The following is a 19,013-nucleotide window of genomic DNA, read 5'->3' on the forward strand; positions in this document are numbered from 1 at the left end:
ATTGATTAACTATTATTCATTAGCATTTAAATTATAATGAATAAAATAATTGTATAAATAATTTTCCATGTTCTGTCATCTAATAATATATTCCATTACCTTTCCTATCTGTATCAAAGTCAAAATGTTGGTATTGTGACAACACTACAACATACAAAAGCAGCTTGACAACCGATATCCTTTGTGTCTAGTAGGCATGGGCCAATGTGTGATTTTGGTGATATGTGCTATTGCACAGATGTTGACCCTTAGTATGCACACGCACAGTATAATATGCATGTAATAAATAGTTTGTTAATAAACTCTGTTACTTGAAACATTTTCACTGTGCTCCTAAATTTCTTTGTGTGCTCCTAATTTTTATTTTATTTAGGAGCACATGTGCTCCCTGGGGAAAAGGTTCGCGTAGAGCCCTGTATATAGTAATAACAATAACACATGGCGATATACTAAAAAGCTATTTAAAATTTTTGGCTGGTAAAAAATCTGCCTGGCTGGTAGCTTTTTTAATCTACCAGCCACCTTGGCTGGTAAGCCAAAAAGTTACTTTTGTTCCCTGTCTGTATGTCATGTATGTCATATATGTTATGATGAATTGAAAATGGGGGACCCTGATGTAAACAAGATGAAAGTCTTTCTCTGGTCTGCATCCCCTTAACAATTGTATGTATTGAGCTGTACTGTACTGTACCCATTCTGCAATCTGTTAATAAACTTTTCAATCAATCAATCAATCAAGGATGTCAATGCCACTACACAATAGGGTAATGCCTACTTAAGAAGAGCATTCACTCCAGCAATTGCCAATTAGTCTGCAAAACATTCCAAATCTACAGGTTGTCTACTCTGTGCATCTTTCTCCTTTTGTCTATGCTGTAGAATTAAGGAGTTCCCCCCCATCAACCCAAACAGCTGCAGTATGATTAGGGCTAGACTAAGAGGATTATACATATTAATACACACACTATCACAGATAGGCAATGGATTGCTGCCACAAAACCTGTTTATTTGCTCAGTTGTAAGGCAGTCCATACAGTGCATTTACACTGGCTGTCAGCTGTAGAAAGGTATTGGGAGGCGGAGGCGTGTGTGTGTTGTGTGATGTAGCCCATAATAAAGCCAAAATAATCACGCCTGAAAATCATTAGTGGACAACCTGTCAGTTGACAAGGTGCTATCTGACGGGTTGTTGTGGCTGCTGTCAAAATCTGGACTCAAAGTGGTTCTGTGAATATCTGTTTCAAGGAAATCGGGGCTAAGTGATCTAACGTTAGCTAACGCTATCTATATTTGATATTTTTCCTATGGCTTCAATGGGGGGGGGGGGGCTGCAAGCTTGGCAAGCAAGTGTGCCCAGCTGGAGTATATGTCGTACATTACGGTTATTAGCTAGCTACGTACTAAACTTCACCAGATTCAAGTCAAATGAAAAGCTAATTCAGAGGAACAACAACACCTGCCATTTAGCTGAACACAACAAGCAAGTGAACACTGTGCAGCTAGCTAGCAGGCTAACGTCCACTGTAGCAGCCAGGGCCAGTGTTGATGGTGTTCATCTCACCAGCTCCACTCTGCAGCTCAGCTCCTCGTCCGGCTCCTCTCTCTTCTGTCTGTCTTCAGGGCTGTTTCACTGACAACTAAAGTTGATGCATCCAAAGTCTCGAACCTCCAAGGAACACCCATTAATATCGAGCGTCCTGTGTTTATCAGCGTGTCTCTTTATTTACGTCCTTCCCCCATCATGACCCACAGACACACCGAGCCTCAGCTAGCAGCTCCCATAGATATATATAGAACACTAGATAGCTTAAGGCGGAGTCACCAGCGTCTGACCGCCGCCATCTTGCCCCAGTCAGCCTTGAGTGAGAGTGAGTGAGCTGCACAGACAAAAATACTCATAACTCGCTGAAATATTGACGGATTTACAAACGGGTTGGTTTGCTATAAACATCAAAGATGTAGTTATGATACTGCATACTTATAAAAAAAATATTTTAAAGATGTTTTTTTTTACAAACCGCTTGAATCATAGCCACGTTAATAATGCTTGTAATAAACCAAACCGTTTGTAAATCCGTCAATATTTCAGCGAGTTATGAGTATTTTTGTCTGTGCAGCTCACTCACTCTCACTCAAGGCTGACTGGGGTAAGATGGCGGCGGTTCAGTGACGTCGCTCTCCATTGGCCGGCAGCGCGGGTATTGATTGATTGATTGATTGAAAAGTTTATTAACAGATTGCAGAATGGGTACAGTACAGTACATCTCAATACATACAATTGTTAAGGGGATGCAGACCAGAGAAAGACTTTCGTCTTGTTTCCACCAGGGTCCCCCATTTTCAATTCATCATAACATATATGACATACATGACATACAGATAGACAGTACTGCTACATCTATACATTTATGACATATCAGATTTGCAAATACAGTACTGTTTGTGATACAAAAGTGTCCAGAAAAGGAGTGTATATACATTTGGCGTAGAAACTGTACATTGGAGGAGGTTGGTGGGGTGGGGTTGGGTGGGTTGGGTGAGGGCTGTACATTGGAGGTGGGGGGGGGGGGGGGGTTGGGTAGGGGACACACACACATTTTACACTGTACATTGGAATGTTGACAAAGCCTTACTTGGTCATTTACTGTACAACTAGGTTAGGACATTTGTAGGGGCCAGTTTCGAATTGCAGTCTCACGTAGGTGTTTTTTGAGAGTGTTTTTGAAGGTGGGTAGTGATTCACATTCCTTTACAGCTTTAGGCAGGGCGTTCCACATTGATGTGGCATAATTGCGAAACGTGTTTAGTCCCTTGTTTGAGCCGAATCTGGGTTTTACATGATTTGTGGAGCTCCCTCTGGTGTTGTGATCGTGGTATTCACTGACCTTTGGGAAGTATTTTGACATGTACATGGGTACCTTGGTCGCGTAGTGTATCTTGTAGACCAGGCCCATTGCAAGTTGCTGTACTCTGTCGTCTACTCTAAGCCATCCTAGGTTGTCAAAGTGGGCAGGGGTGAGGTGGGTTCTAGGAGTCAGGTCAAGTAGTAGTCTGACTAGCTTGTTTTGAGATGTTTGTAATTTGTTTTTTAGTGCCTTTGAGGTGCTTTGGTACCATGAGGTGCAAGCATAGTCGTAGTACCCTTGAATGAGTGCTCCTGCTAGAGTCTTCAGGGTATTCTTGTTTACCAGAGAGGAGATCCGGTACAAGAATCGCGTTCGTTGGTTGACTTTTTTTATTACATTGGATGCCATTTTGTCACAGGAAAGATTAGCCTCTAGGATGGAACCCAGGTAGGTAATTTCATCTTTCCTTGTGACAATATTGTCACCCACTGTAACCGAGAAGTCGTCAGTCTTGCTGAGTTTGTTATTTGAACCGAAGAGAATGGACTCTGTTTTGCCCATGTGTAATGATAGTTTGTTGTCGGCGAGCCATATGCAGATTTTGCCTAGTTCCGAGCTGAGGGCTTTTTCAACCTGTAACTTGTTCTTGTCAGAGACCAGCAGGGCTGAGTCGTCCGCAAACAGGAACAAGTTGCAAGTAAGCTATCTAGTGTTCTATATATATCTATGGCAGCTCCCTCCTCCTGTGCGCTGGGTCGGTGTTATTCTCAGACAGTAGTTGCGTTGCGTGCGTACGAAGCCGTCTACCGGGCGTAACAAGAGGAGCGCAGCGCAATGGACGTATAGTTTCATCTAATCCACTGGTATATGCATTGATTTTGTGTAGTGTAGCTGCTATACTGTAAATTAAAAACATTTCCACATACTGTATGCTCTCTACTAAACAAACGGGGTTGTAGCCAGTGATCCGGTGGTAAACTGAAATAAAAAGTGGATTGATTGATTGATTGATTGATTGATTGATTGATTGATTGATTGATTGATTGATTGATTGATTGATTGATTGATTGATTGATTGATTGATTGAAAATTGTATTAACAGATTGCAGAATGGGTACAATACAGTACGGCTCAATACATACAATTGTTAAGAGGATGCAGACCAGAGAAAGACTTTCGTCTTGTTTACATCAGGGTCCCCCATTTTCAATTCATCATATGACACACATGACATAGACAGTACTGCTACATCTATACATTTATGACATACCAGATTTTCAAATACAGTACTGTTTGTGATACTAAAAAAATCCAGAAAAAGAGTGTATATACATTTGACATAGAAACTGTGCATTGGAGGAGGTTGGGTAGGTGGGGTGAGGTTGGGTGGGGCTGTACATTGGAGGTGGGGGGGGGGGGGGGGGGGGGGGTTGGGTACGTTGGAATACTGACAAAGCCATGCTTGGTCTTTACTGTACAACTGCTAGGACATTTGTAGGGGCCAGTTTTGAATTGCAGTCTCCCGTAGGTGTTCTTTGAGAGTGCTTTTGAAGGTGGGTAGTGATTCACATTCCTTTACAGCTTTGGGTAGGGCGTTCCACATACATACATGGATACACTTTGAATGACGTAAAACCTTGAATGATAGAAACAATCATTAGTTCATTACCCATATATTAGGGCTGTCAAATAATTTAAATTAATCTACATTAATCTATGGAGTGAAACATGTTCAACGTTCTGAACTTTCAGCAGTAGCTATATTTGCTTGTTCTTTTTTTGCATCGACTCATGCACCTTTTTGAAAATCATCTGACATAAAGACATTGGAACACATTTTTGTTGTTAATAGGATTTATATTCCTGGTAGTTCATACAAGACATTATCGTCCTCTAAGCCAATCTGCACTTTAACATAGGCCTGAGTTGTTTTTATTTCTGTTAGCGCCGCTGATTGATTGATTGAGTCAATGATTGAGTCAATGTTGATGGTTTTGTTGAACATTTGTATTTCACAGGAGAGAAACTGTATTCAAAGAAAGCTATTAAAATAGTCTTTGAATCTAAATATACTTTCTTTGTGTTGATTTTACATTAATTCCATGATTTTACTCAAGTAAATATCTGTTACAAGCTTCGGTCTTATTTCTTTATTTCCGATGTTTTTCAATACCCTGTATTTGCATTAATTGAATACAATTAATTTCAATCAGAAAGATGTACATAGGGGGAGCTCCCGTAGCTCACCGCGTATCTCGGCACTATTTCGGCGTCGGGGACAACCGTGCTCGTCACGGATCTGGGGTACACGAGTTCGATTCCCGGACGCGTCCGCCGTATTTTCTCAGAGTGTCTTCCCCTACTCTACATCCCATTCAACCTGTTTCTGTCGGTCATGCTTGACCAGAAAAAGCGATAAACGCTAAAAAATAAAGTTTAAAAAAAAAAAAAAAAAAAACTAAGATGTACATAGAAAGATGGGTAAAAACGGATGAAAAATGTATGTGGTTAAACTGAGACGAATTGAGGTGGTTCGTAGTCTCCCTCCACTATATTTGTAGAGAGGGATTGCGCAATAATGCAAAGTCCAACACATTTGACCTTTTGTCTTCTGCAGACCATGTTGTCTAACCAGAAACCAGAGATTGAATATATTATTTCAACTATAGCCTACTGTGTCCAGTAATAACTATAGCTACTGTGTCCAGTAATAACTATAGCTACTGTGTCCAGTAATAACTATAGCTACTGTGTCCAGTAATAACTATAGCCTACTGTGTCCAGTAATAACTATAGCTACTGTGTCCAGTAATAACTATAGCTACTGTGTCCAGTAATATGAACTATAGCTACTGTGTCCAGTAATATGAACTATAGCTACTGTGTCCAGTAATAACTATAGCTACTGTGTCCAGTAATAACTATAGCTACTGTGTCCAGTAATAACTATAGCTACTGTGTCCAGTAATAACTATAGCTACTGTGTCCAGTAATATGAACTATAGCACTGTGTCCAGTAATATGAACTATAGCTACTGTGTCCAGTAATATGAACTATAGCTACTGTGTCCAGTAATATGAACTATAGCTACTGTGTCCAGTAATATGAACTATAGCTACTGTGTCCAGTAATATGAACTATAGCTACTGTGTCCAGTAATATGAACTATAGCTACTGTGTCCAGTAATATGAACTATAGCTACTGTGTCCAGTAATATGAACTATAGCTACTGTGTCCAGTAATATGAACTATAGCTTAGCTACTGTGTCCAGTAATATGAACTATAGCTACTGTGTCCAGTAATATGAACTATAGCTACTGTGTCCAGTAATATGAACTATAGCTACTGTGTCCAGTAATATGAACTATAGCTACTGTGTCCAGTAATATGAACTATAGCTACTGTGTCCAGTAATATGAACTATAGCTACTGTGTCCAGTAATATGAACTATAGCTACTGTGTCCAGTAATATGAACTATAGCTACTGTGTCCAGTAATATGAACTATAGCTACTGTGTCCAGTAATATGAACTATAGCTACTGTGTCCAGTAATATGAACTATAGCTACTGTGTCCAGTAATATGAACTATAGCTACTGTGTCCAGTAATATGAACTATAGCTACTGTGTCCAGTAATATGCTTGTGCTCGGTTGAGCCTTCAGAATGGACACTTTAAAGGGGTAGTCCGCGTTTTTAAAAAGCCCATCTGATCTGTCTCAAACTGGGAGACCTTTCAGTCCAACCAAAATGCACTTACACCAGTGGTTTGGTTTCTGAGACACAAAGCAATTTTTGCATTTGTTATCATTCTAGTGTAAGTCGATGAAGGACACGATGAAACATGAATATATAGCATACCGGTTTTAGAATGCCCCCCCCCCCCCCCCCATAGAAATTAACAGGATTCTTAACCCTTTCAGATGTATGTCACCAGTGTGATTAAATTTTTTTGAGAACTAGGATAGGATCTTCCCCCCTTTGTCTCGCGTAATTTCCTGTTGACAAGCACATTGGCTTATTGTGTTGCCCAAAAGGTTATGGGTTTTGTATTGCCACCATCATTAAGACTGGACATTTGGGACTTGAGTGACAGAACAGGACACTTTAGCAAGAGGATACTTTTGGTATCGGACACTTCACTCGGCTCGTCAGGCATCCAGAAACGTCCACATGTAGACGTCATATAGTGTTTTTATTATGAATTTTGTAATGTTTTCTGACAGTTTTCAGTAACAATCAGTCATCATAATCCATGTTATCATCGTATCAATAATTACAATTATGGTTCCAGTAGTAACATAGTAATAATATAAGTTATTAATGCAATGTTGATCCATTCTGAACATTACACTTAAAAACGACAGGCTTCATTTACGGACAGGTTTAGCATCACTGCACATTGATAGGCTACACAGACAGACAGCAAGAGACACAGAGGGACAGGCTGAGGGAAGAGCGAGAGGGAGGAGAGGGAGGGAGGGAGGAGAGGGAAAGAGCTGAGGAGAAGCACACAGGTGTACATTCATTGAACCAAAGACATGGAAGGGACTGGGATAAAAAATAAAAATAAAAAAAGAAAGACCTGAAAAGTGAGATATTTTAGAATGTCATCGGGGGAGGAGTGAGAGAAGAGGGGTGTGAAAAAGAGACGTGACAGAGTAGTACTTATTTATCACAACAATGTGTCCTCCTTTTACCGTGATTCAGATATGACAATTTTTTTTAATTACAACAATATAACACACAAATTAATAGACACTCATCAAGCCAGGAATTATCATCATCATCACTATTACTATTATTATCATTATTCAGTTTTTTTTATGCTGTAAATGCAAATAGTCAGATGAAAAGAAAATTATGATTAAGTGTAAATTATTATCTATTCCCTCTCTGGAATGTGCAGAAAAAGAATGGCTGCAATAATAGTAGCAATGACAATAATAATAATAATAATAATAATAATAATAACAATAATAATAACAATATCATAATTATAATATTCATCGTTGTATGTACAGAAAATTCATTACAATCAATACAATCAAAACTGCCCAAGCTGAGCTGACCTTCTGGAGACAGCAGGGCGAGCGTTATGGTGTGTGTGTCGTCTTGTTACTTGTGTGAAGTTGGGATAAGAGCAGTGTGCAGTAGGCGGGACCATGTGGTGAGGGGGATTGTTCAGACACATCCCTGGGGTCAGTGTGAGGTGGGGTCAGGGGTCAGAGGTCAGATACAGTACACTGGGTACCTAACACTAACAGTGGTTGGTAACACCATGTCTCTTCACACAGGCACAAGACTTGAAGACATGCCCCTATTTGAATAAGTCTGAATATGAACATACACCCGATTTTACAGGACATGCCAGAAAAGACAGATTTTTACACAAGCATCGTCTTACTACAGGTATATCTTACTACAGGTCTGGACAACGCTGCTATCACCCAACAGGTTCAGTCTTGCCAACCATGGCATATGATAAAGGAAGGGCATAAATCTCTTTCAAGGACAATGGGTATCCCCCAATAACTGCTCCACTCAATTCATTATCTCCCAACTCTGGGAAAATGTGTTTGGGTGTCCTCATCAACAGCCAAAATATAAAAAAGAAAAATACAGCCAACATTGGCTTGAATGTTTTTCTTTTGTACAAGAACATAGAGTACCCAGCGAGTGACTCTGACCTCATCATGACCCCACAAGATCTGCAACGTTTGACCTCACCATCTTCACTCTGAGGGGGGGTAGTCACAGGAATGTATGGAGGGGAAGAGAAGAGGAGGAAGAAAGAGATTGTGCAGCAAAAAAGACAACCAGAGTCAGTCTAGGAGGGGGAGTGTGGAGAGGTGGGATCAAGGCTTGTGTTTAAACTCCATATCTACACAAGGCCAGTACGACGCTATATGAACTCAATGATATTCATTTGAATAAGGATTCATTCTCTGTGTGATAGTAAAACATATACAATCTTTCTTCAAAACAAAACAAAAATAATTTTCTCATTCAACCTGTATTTCACTATACAGACTCGATACCTTCTTGTGATTTAGAACTAGTGCACCACATACAATTTTGGTGGGATTTTGTCAGGCGGTTAGATTACAGTTACTGTATACATTGTGCCATAGAACATTTATGTGGAGAACAATTGCCTGCATTGTCATTGGCTATGGGTCACAGATGGCGTTGTGTGTTGTTGGGAGTATTACAATGTGTGTTGTTGTTGTTGTTGTTGTTGTTGTTGTTGTTGTGCGTAGTGTGTGTAAGCATACATTCCATAAACTAGAGGTGTCAGCAGTTGTCAATATTAAACGTGGTGAGACTGTGTGAATGGTGAGCTGGTTGTGGATTTCCCGGGGGGGGGGGGGACCGTTGCTGAGGTACAGCTGGCTCAGTAGCGACGGGGGGGGGGCCGTTGCTGAGGTACAACTGGCTCAGTAGCGACGGGGGGGGACCACTGCTGAGGTACACCTGGCTCAGTAGTGACGGGGGGGGCCGTCTCTCCCCTCCTTCTTGATGATGATTCGCTGGTCGTCACTGGCGTCATCAGGAGACTCCACTACCTCCTCGTCCTCCTCTCCCTCTCCTTCAGTGTCGGCGGAGACACCCAGACGAGACTCATAGGACTACGAGCAAGAGAGAAAGGCTCACTTGAGACAAAGGGTTGAAACAATGGCTAAACAATGACGACAACAATGATCATGTCAATAACTGGTATTGATAATTGATTGTGTCATGTAGTTATGAATTTACCTCCATAGGGTTGACAATGATGGTGAGAGCAGAGTCGTCCCATTGGCCGCTGCCCTCCTTAGCCCCACCCCTGGCACCCTCACCGCGGCGATGGATGGAGCGGATTCGGAAAACGCCAAGGATCACCATGACAACCAGGAAGCCCACACACACCATGATGATGACGGTAGCTGCTCCTGGCACCACTGTAATACAAAAAGAGAGAGATGATCATACATAATAGTACATAAACCTAATATAAAATCCAGACTTCACACGGTAGGGGGGTTAGCACTGTGGGTACAACCCCATATAATCTTATCTTCTTCCCCCCACGTTGTGCGAGTGTAGGTATTGCACGGCTCAACCAGCAGGGGTGCAGTGTAACAGAACATTATACAGTCCTTGGTTACACTGCCACCCAGTGGTAGACATGAGCAAGGAGCATAAAAGGCAGATCCATTGGAAAGTGTTGGCGCACCTGAGTTGCGGTGTGGGTTGGGCAGCGTGTGTCCACTGAGCTCCCCAGAGTGATGGGATGGGTGGAGGAACTGCTGCTGAGACGCCAGCAAGTGGGACGGATGGTACAGACTGTCCAGAGAGTGGAGGAAGTTCACCTGGAGAGAGAGAGAGAGAGAGAGAGAGAGAAAGAAAGAAAGAAAGAAAGAAAGAAAGAAAGAAAGAAAGAAAGAAAGAAAGAAAGAAAGAAAGAAAGAAAGAAAGAAAGAAAGAAAGAAAGAGACAGAGACAGAGACAGAAACAGAAACAGACAGACAGAGAGAGAGAGAAAGAGAGAGAAAGAAAGAAGGGAGAGAATAACCTCATTGCGTCACTTACTACTCTGTTCTGTACATTCAGTCTCTCTTTTTCATTGCTTATCATCAGTAAAGGTAGAATCTATAATGCCATCAAACAGTGACCCCTAGGCAAAAGATCCCTGCTGGGTATTGCCAAGAGGCCTCTGTTTGATAGCATTACAGATTCTACCTTTAGCGACAGAGCTACTTTCTGGATGTTGTTCACTCTCACCTCCAGTGTCAGCTCGTTGCTGGTGTACCTGCCGTTCATCTCGGAGCAGGACAGGCGGAACCTCCTCTCGAAGCGAGCCGAGCCCTTTGCCAGACGATAGCGGACCGAGCGAAGGACATCCTCATACACTGAAATGGATTCAGCTCCTAAGACGAGAAGAGCGAAAGGATGAGAAAATTAAGATACTCTAATGGTAGAGGAGAGGAGGTGATCTGAGCAGTAGAGAGAAATCATTGATGATTGCGTTCACATCGATTCTACAGACTTCCTTGGATTTAAATAATTATTCATTCATTATTATTAATTATTAATTGATAATAAATACAAGAATATTTGTATCATTAACACATTTATAGTCATAATTCTACGAGGCATCGTGATGTCCTAAAATAAATAAAAGCACTACACAAACTGCAAATGGCAGTGAATAAATAAATAAATAAGCACTAAACTCAATCACGTGGATATAGCCATAGTGGAATAGAATGGACACATCTACATTCTGCTCTCAGCACTTCCCATTCCTTTCATGTGTAGGGTATATATTTGCCATTCTGTATTTATAGTCCATATACTGTCTTGTTCTCCATTGTTATTTCTTATTGTTGGTTTTATTTGCTTTACCTTGCTTAGTGTGCACATTGTAAGAGCCAGTGGAGAAACATTCCACTGCCCATCTTACTGGTATGATGTTGCATGTGACAAATATAGAGCTGGGCCGTTAACGTGCTGCGTTATCGCGAGACTAGTGTCGCGCGATAATATAATTGACGCCGTTAATCTTTTTCTCAACGTTGGGTCTGTATTGTCCTTAAATACTTGCCGTAGTTCCCAGCTGTGGTACCAGGAAGTGATTGCACTACCGGAGCTGTAGTCAGAATAATGTGTTAAACTAAAGTAGTGGTCCGGTAATCATTGTTATACAGGTGAGGTTAAGAAGTCCTCAGGATATAACACAATTCGGCGATGAGGACATCTGAATCTGCGCAATGCAAGAAAAAAGAAGTCCGTTGCAAGCCTTGTTTACATTATTAACGTTAGCGAGTTAGCATGTTAGCTCACGTTGATACGGGCGGCACTGGGAAACATCTACAAGAGGAGGAAATCCACTTTACACACTAAAGGAAGGATCGACTGGACTATCGTGAGTGTTTACAACAGAAATGGCTTGGGTTAGTGGAAATATTGGACCGTTTGATGACAATGTAGCCCCTTTCGTGACTGTGATGCACGGAGTGAATCCACAGTCACTTGCTCCTCAATAGGAAACTAACCTAGATTTACCATGAAGGACTGGTTCTGGCTGAACCGTTCGTTATACAAGAATCACAGAGACGTTTCAAAGGTGCTCACAGTTGCACAAGGGTTTCGGACAGAGATACGGGATGGTTTGAAAGCTCTGCGTTGCTAATAAACATTTTAAATTTTTTTTATAAACTGCTCAAAACGGCATTATTTCCGCCGTTGGGTGATCACAGCTAGCGCATGCGCACCATCCCTTATCTCTGTCCGAAATCCTCGTGCAACTGTGAGTACCTTTGTAATTTCTCTGTGATTCTTGTATAACGAACGGTTCGGCCAGAACCAGTCCTTCATGGTAAATCTAGGTTGGTTTCCTATTGAGGAGCAAGTGACTGTGGATTCACTCAGTAAAGGGGCGAATGACAATGTGGAGCAAATAAATGAAAATGGGGGACCCTGATGTAAACAAGACAAACGTCTTTCTCTGGTCTGCATCCCCTTAACAATTGTATGTATTGAGCCGTACTGTATTGTACCCATTCTGCAATCTGTTAAATAACGTTTTCATTCATTCATTCATTCATTCATTCATTCATTCATTCATTCATTGACTGTTACACTGAGCTTGCACTGAATTTGTTGAGAAACCTGCTTCTGCAGCAGTCTGTATGTGAGCAACCAGTCAGCAGCATTGTGAATTTAGAGATTCACTAAAAGACACATTGAGAGACAGGTTTGTCTGTGGATTAAGAAATGAAGGTTCACAGAAGAAACTACTGACAGAGAGTGATTTGACACTGGAGAGAGCTGTCAATATCAGTGTAACAATGTTAATGGCATCAAAGGAAGGGCACAGAAAATTACGATAAATCTGGTTTTAAAAGAAACACTGGAAATTACAAAAAGAAGAGACATGTTCATGCTGTTGAACAAGGAGATGGAACAGCTAGTGACTCCTCAGATGAAGAGGAGAGGATAAATCTCATCCTCTGGTCATTATTTGGGTAGAACACACCTATTTTGAACACCTTCGGCAGATTTTTTTTTGAGCCATTTTAATCTAGATTAATCTAGATTAATTCCAGGATTGCAGGTAGATTAATCTAGATTAAAAAAATTAATCTATGCCCAGCTCTAGACAAATAAAACCTCGAACTTGCACGTGGACTTGAACCATGCCATCCAATAATCGGTGATCAATGGCGCTATTTAAAAGGGCCATGTCTGCACCCTAGGCCTACACACACACACACACACACACACACACATATATACTGCTGCTGGAAGATCGCTGATCGTGTGCGGAGTAAGGGGGTGCCAGTACTGCCACCGTGCAGACCTATCTGCAGAGAGCAATGAGTATCCAGTGAGACACTTCAGGCTGCCAAGACCCGTCCTGATGGAGCTGTGCAATGCCCTGGAGCCAGCACTGAGGAGCCGGACCAGACACTCAAACCCTGCGCCAGCACATGTCCATGTACTGTCCACCTTGGGCTTTTTAGCCATTGGGACATTCCAGGGGGAGCTAGGAGACAGGGTGGGCATATCGCAGCTATCAGCTGCGGCCTCCAGCAAGTCAATGGAAATTAGCCTTTTGGCTAAAATTGGGTGCATTTACATTTGTAAAATGTTGTATTAATGTACGCTGTCCCCCTTGAACAAATAAAGTAAACCTAAACCTAAGGCGTGGATGGAATCCAATACATCCAATTCCCATATACTGAACACCAATAGATCCCAGTCAAGAGAGCATTCCATGCCTTTGCTGGTCTGCCCAACACCATCGGCGCAATTGACTGCACATACGTGCAGCACATCAAGGCACCCTCCCCAAATAAGTTTCCATATCTCAACAGAAAGCAATACCACTCCGTCAACGTTCAAATCATCTGCAGCGCCCAGAACCACCTGCTCAACGTGGGCTCCCACTTCTCAGGGGGTGCACACGACTCCTACATCTTGCACCTCGAGCAAGGAGATGCTGGAGACGCATGGCTAATTGGTAAGTATCTGTGCGTAATTATTAGTTCCAGCAACAATAGGCTTCTATTCTTCTAATGACTTGTCATATTAGCAGATGGCGGATATGCGCTGGCCCCCTGGTTGATGACCCCACTCACCAACCCCTAGACGGAGCAGGAGGCGGCCTTCAAAGAGAGCCACCCATCGGGCGCAGCATCGGACTGCTGAGAAGACACTGGATGTGTTTGGATACAGCCACTGGCAACCATTGGTCCACCTCAGACAGCGCTGACCCCGCTGCTCCTCCATTGGTCCACCTCAGACAGCGCTGACCCCGCTGCTCCTCCATTGGTCCACCTCAGACAGCGCTGACCCCGCTCCTCCTCCATTGGTCCACCTCAGACAGCGCTGACCCCGCTGCTCCTCCATTGGTCCACCTCAGACAGCGCTGACCCCGCTGCTCCTCCTCCATTGGTCCACCTCAGACAGCGCTGACCCCGCTGCTCCTCCATTGGTCCACCTCAGACAGCGCTGACCCCGCTGCTCCTCCATTGGTCCACCTCAGACAGCGCTGACCCCGCTGCTCCTCCATTGGTCCACCTCAGACAGCGCTGACCCCGCTGCTCCTCCATTGGTCCACCTCAGACAGCGCTGACCCCGCTGCTCCTCCATTGGTCCACCTCAGACAGCGCTGACCCCGCTGCTCCTCCATTGGTCCACCTCAGACAGCGCTGACCCCGCTGCTCCTCCATTGGTCCACCTCAGACAGCGCTGACCCCGCTGCTCCTCCATTGGTCCACCTCAGACAGCGCTGACCCCGCTGCTCCTCCATTGGTCCACCTCAGACAGCGCTGACCCCGCTGCTCCTCCATTGGTCCACCTCAGACAGCGCTGACCCCGCTGCTCCTCAACCATTGGTCCACCTCAGACAGCGCTGACCCCGCTGCTCCTCCATTGGTCCACCTCAGACAGCTGACCCCGCTGCTCCTCCTCCATTGGTCCACCTCAGACAGCGCTGACCCCGCTGCTCCTCCATTGGTCCACCTCAGACAGCGCTGACCCCGCTGCTCCTCCATTGGTCCACCTCAGACAGCTGACCCCGCTGCTCCTCCTCCATTGGTCCACCTCAGACAGCGCTGACCCCGCTGCTCCTCCATTGGTCCACCTCAGACAGCTGACCCCGCTGCTCCTCCATTGGTCCACCTCAGACAGCGCTGACCCCGCTGCTCCTCCATTGGTCCACCTCAGACAGCGCTGACCCCGCTGCTCCTCAACCATTGGTCCACCTCAGACAGCGCTGACCCCGCTGCTCCTCCATTGGTCCACCTCAGACAGCTGACCCCGCTGCTCCTCCTCCATTGGTCCACCTCAGACAGCGCTGACCCCGCTGCTCCTCCATTGGTCCACCTCAGACAGCGCTGACCCCGCTGCTCCTCCATTGGTCCACCTCAGACAGCGCTGACCCCGCTGCTCCTCCATTGGTCCACCTCAGACAGCGCTGACCCCGCTGCTCCTCCATTGGTCCACCTCAGACAGCGCTGACCCCGCTGCTCCTCCATTGGTCCACCTCAGACAGCGCTGACCCCGCTGCTCCTCCATTGGTCCACCTCAGACAGCGCTGACCCCGCTGCTCCTCAACCATTGGTCCACCTCAGACAGCGCTGACCCCGCTGCTCCTCCATTGGTCCACCTCAGACAGCTGACCCCGCTGCTCCTCCTCCATTGGTCCACCTCAGACAGCGCTGACCCCGCTGCTCCTCCATTGGTCCACCTCAGACAGCTGACCCCGCTGCTCCTCCTCCATTGGTCCACCTCAGACAGCGCTGACCCCGCTGCTCCTCCATTGGTCCACCTCAGACAGCGCTGACCCCGCTGCTCCTCCTCCATTGGTCCACCTCAGACAGCGCTGACCCCGCTGCTCCTCCTCCAGTGGTCCACCTCAGACAGCGCTGACCCCGCTGCTCCTCCTCCAGTGGTCCACCTCAGACAGGTCTCTCTCCTGTTTTTTTTTTGCGATAATCTTTCACATTTCACATCAGCTCATTTCCTTTTCACCTCAGCCACTGTGCGCCCCACTCCTGACAACACGTTAACCTCACCTCAGCCACTGTGCGCCCCACTCCTGACAACACGTTAACCTCACCCAGCCACTGTGCGCCCCACTCCTGACAACACGTTAACCTCACCTCAGCCACTGTGCGCCCCACTCCTGACAACACGTTAACCTCACCCAGCCACTGTGCGCCCCACTCCTGACAACACGTTAACCTCACCCAGCCACTGTGCGCCCCACTCCTGACAACACGTTAACCTCACCTCAGCCACTGTGCGCCCCACTCCTGACAACACGTTAACCTCACCCAGCCACTGTGCGCCCCACTCCTGACAACACGTTAACCTCACCTCAGCCACTGTGCGCCCCACTCCTGACAACACGTTAACCTCACCCAGCCACTGTGCGCCCCACTCCTGACAACACGTTAACCTCACCCAGCCACTGTGCGCCCCACTCCTGACAACACGTTAACCTCACCTCAGCCACTGTGCGCCCCACTCCTGACAACACGTTAACCTCACCCAGCCACTGTGCGCCCCACTCCTGACAACACGTTAACCTCACCTCAGCCACTGTGCGCCCCACTCCTGACAACACGTTAACCTCACCTCAGCCACTGTGCGCCCCACTCCTGACAACACGTTAACCTCACCTCAGCCACTGTGCGCCCCACTCCTGACAACACGTTAACCTCTACCGGTGTTCGCTTTCTGCTCCGACATGATGTTCTGTATGATAGCATGTACAATGATGCTGTATATACCATATATATATATTTATATATTTTACTATATCTACACATATATGTACTATATCTATATGTGTACATATCCCTTAACTACTTTTACTAGTTGCGCTGCTGGCCAGTATGACTTACTAGTACTACCATAGGGTATTTATACCTGTATCACTGTACATGTTAATACTATAACTCTATACATACATCTGATTAGCACTATTACTCAGTAGTATGTGTATATATATATATATATATATAATATAACCAGTTTAATCACCTGTACATTGTATATTGCTGTTGCACTTTACTGTTACCTTTGTACTCTGGTTGGATGTCAAACCTATTTTCGTTGTACTGTACTTGTGCTGTATAATGACAATAAATTAGAATCGAATCTAATCAAATCAGTGGCAAATTGCCTGTGGATTCTGTGTGCACACAGTCCTGTGGTTGCATGCTCTTATAAGGAGCTGGCAGGGCGTTTATGCATGCAAATCCAGGTGTACGAGAAAGTACAGTCAATTTAAGAATCAGTGGCATTCCAAAAAGTGGATAAAAAAAAAAGAATCAGTGACATTCCTCATTCGGGGGAGCGCAGCTGACCATGCGTTCATGAATCCGGCGGGAATCTTTCTTTTAAGAAGACATTTAAGAAGACACTTACAGATGAAGCCCTTCAGAGCCAGGGCTCTTCTGCCACTCCTCCTCTGTCACTTTAGAACTAGCACCCAGGGCTCTTCTGCCACTCCTCTGTCACTTTAGAACTAGCACCCAGGGGTCTTCTGCCACTCCTCTGTCACTTTAGAACTAGCACCCAGGGGTCTTCTGCCACTCCTCTGTCACTTTAGAACTAGCACCCAGGGGTCTTCTGCCACTCCTCTGTCACTTTAGAACTAGCACCCAGGGGTCTTCTGCCACTCCTCTGTCACTTTAGAACTAGCACCCAGGGGTCTTCTGCCACTCCTCTGTCACTTTAGAACTAGCACCCAGGGGTCTTCTGCCACTCCTCCTCTGTCACTTTAGAACTAGCACCCAGGGGTCTTCTGCCACTCTTCTGTCACTTTAGAACTAGCACCCAGGGCTCTTCTGCCACTCCTCCTCTGTCACTTTAGAACTAGCACTCAGGGGTTAATACAGATGAAGCCCTTCAGAGTCAGGGGTCTTCTGCCACTCCTCTTCTGTCACTTTAGAACTAGCACTCAGGGGTTAATACAGATGAAGCCCTTCAGAGTCAGGGCTCTTCTGCCACTCTGTCACTTTAGAACTAGCACTCAGGGGTTAATACAGATGAAGCCCTTCAGAGTCAGGGGTCTTCTGCCACTCCTCTTCTGTCACTTTAGAACTAGCACTCAGGGGTTAATTTTCGGGGGCTGGTGGCTGGGTCTAAACATAAACAAAGGAAGGGTACTTAACTTAAGTGCTTCCCCAGGGAGGGGGTCGGGGGCTACTGGATGTCCCATCCCATCGCCGTTGTGTCCTTGGGCAAGACACTTAACCTACTTGCCTCGTATATGAATGTGTATGCATGTGAATGAATGTTGGTGGTGGTCGGAGGGGCCGTAGGCGATGATTATTCGCCACGCTTCCGTGAGTCTGCCTCAGGGCAGCTCTGGCTGCAATTGTAGCTTACCACCACTGGTATGACTGTGTATGAACAAATAATGGACTCTGTGAAGCGCTCTGGGTGTCATGAAGAGCGCTATATAAATCCAAGCCATTATTATTATTATTATTACTGCCCTCAGACCCACAAGTTAATTTTTATATGGGCAGTCTGACTTGGGGTACTGACCATATGTTAGTGTTGCAATGCATGATACGTAAACAGTGAAAAAAGCTAAGAAATCGGATGGGGCTGGGACATTTGGGACGAATAAAATGTAAGATGAAAATCTCCCCAGCCTGTGGGAGGCAGTGGAGGTGTGAGATCTGGCCCGGTCCAGAACAATAGGAGTCACAACATCAGTTTGGAGTGGAGTGGAGTGGTGGAGGAGTGGAGTGGAGTGGTGGAGGAGTGGAGTGGAGTGGTGGAGGAGTGGTGGAGGAGTGGAGTGGAGTGGTGGAGGAGTGGTGGAGGGGTGGAGTGGAGTGGTGGAGGAGTGGTGGAGGGGCAGTAGATGCTTGACTATTTTTGGCTTCATCTGTAAGAACATGTTTGAGAATGAGGTCCAATGTCTTTATGGATTGAATACAACTTATGACTACGTTTTTAAATTAAGAAGAAAGTCCACTTTCTGAATTGCGTGAATTGAAAGTGAAATGCCACCCCCCCCCCTCCCCCCATTTATTCCTACACAGCCAGATCTCTAAGATGAAGTGATGTCCGAGACGCAGGGACTACGCGGCAGGACTAACCCGTGATGGCGATGTAAGCGGTGGTGTTGATGATCTCCAGCCC

The 19,013-nt window shown here is 45.1% G+C and overlaps 2 protein-coding genes across 3 annotated transcripts in view; both read right to left on the bottom strand.

Annotated features, from left to right (window-relative positions):
- Positions 1-1,746, bottom strand: part of pex5 (peroxisomal biogenesis factor 5) — a 113,491-nt gene extending 111,745 nt beyond the window's left edge. For both annotated transcript variants that reach the window (XM_084336045.1, XM_084336044.1), the window contains exon 1: positions 1,562-1,746. The gene's annotated coding sequence lies outside the window, so the exon portion shown is untranslated. The remainder of the gene's footprint in view (positions 1-1,561) is intronic.
- A 7,585-nt stretch (positions 1,747-9,331) lies between these two features.
- Positions 9,332-19,013, bottom strand: part of clstn3 (calsyntenin 3) — a gene marked incomplete at both ends in the record, with an annotated part of 93,620 nt that continues 83,938 nt past the window's right edge. Inside the window, 5 exons of the mRNA XM_084336781.1 lie at positions 9,332-9,481; positions 9,609-9,793; positions 10,069-10,204; positions 10,617-10,762; positions 18,971-19,012. Of these exons, the coding sequence (XP_084192907.1) occupies positions 9,332-9,481; positions 9,609-9,793; positions 10,069-10,204; positions 10,617-10,762; positions 18,971-19,012 (659 nt within the window). The remainder of the gene's footprint in view (positions 9,482-9,608; positions 9,794-10,068; positions 10,205-10,616; positions 10,763-18,970; position 19,013) is intronic.

Source organism: Notolepis coatsorum, assembly GCF_963971535.1.
Source record: "Notolepis coatsorum genome assembly, chromosome: 19".
NCBI classification, from domain to species: Eukaryota; Metazoa; Chordata; class Actinopteri; order Aulopiformes; family Paralepididae; genus Notolepis; species Notolepis coatsorum.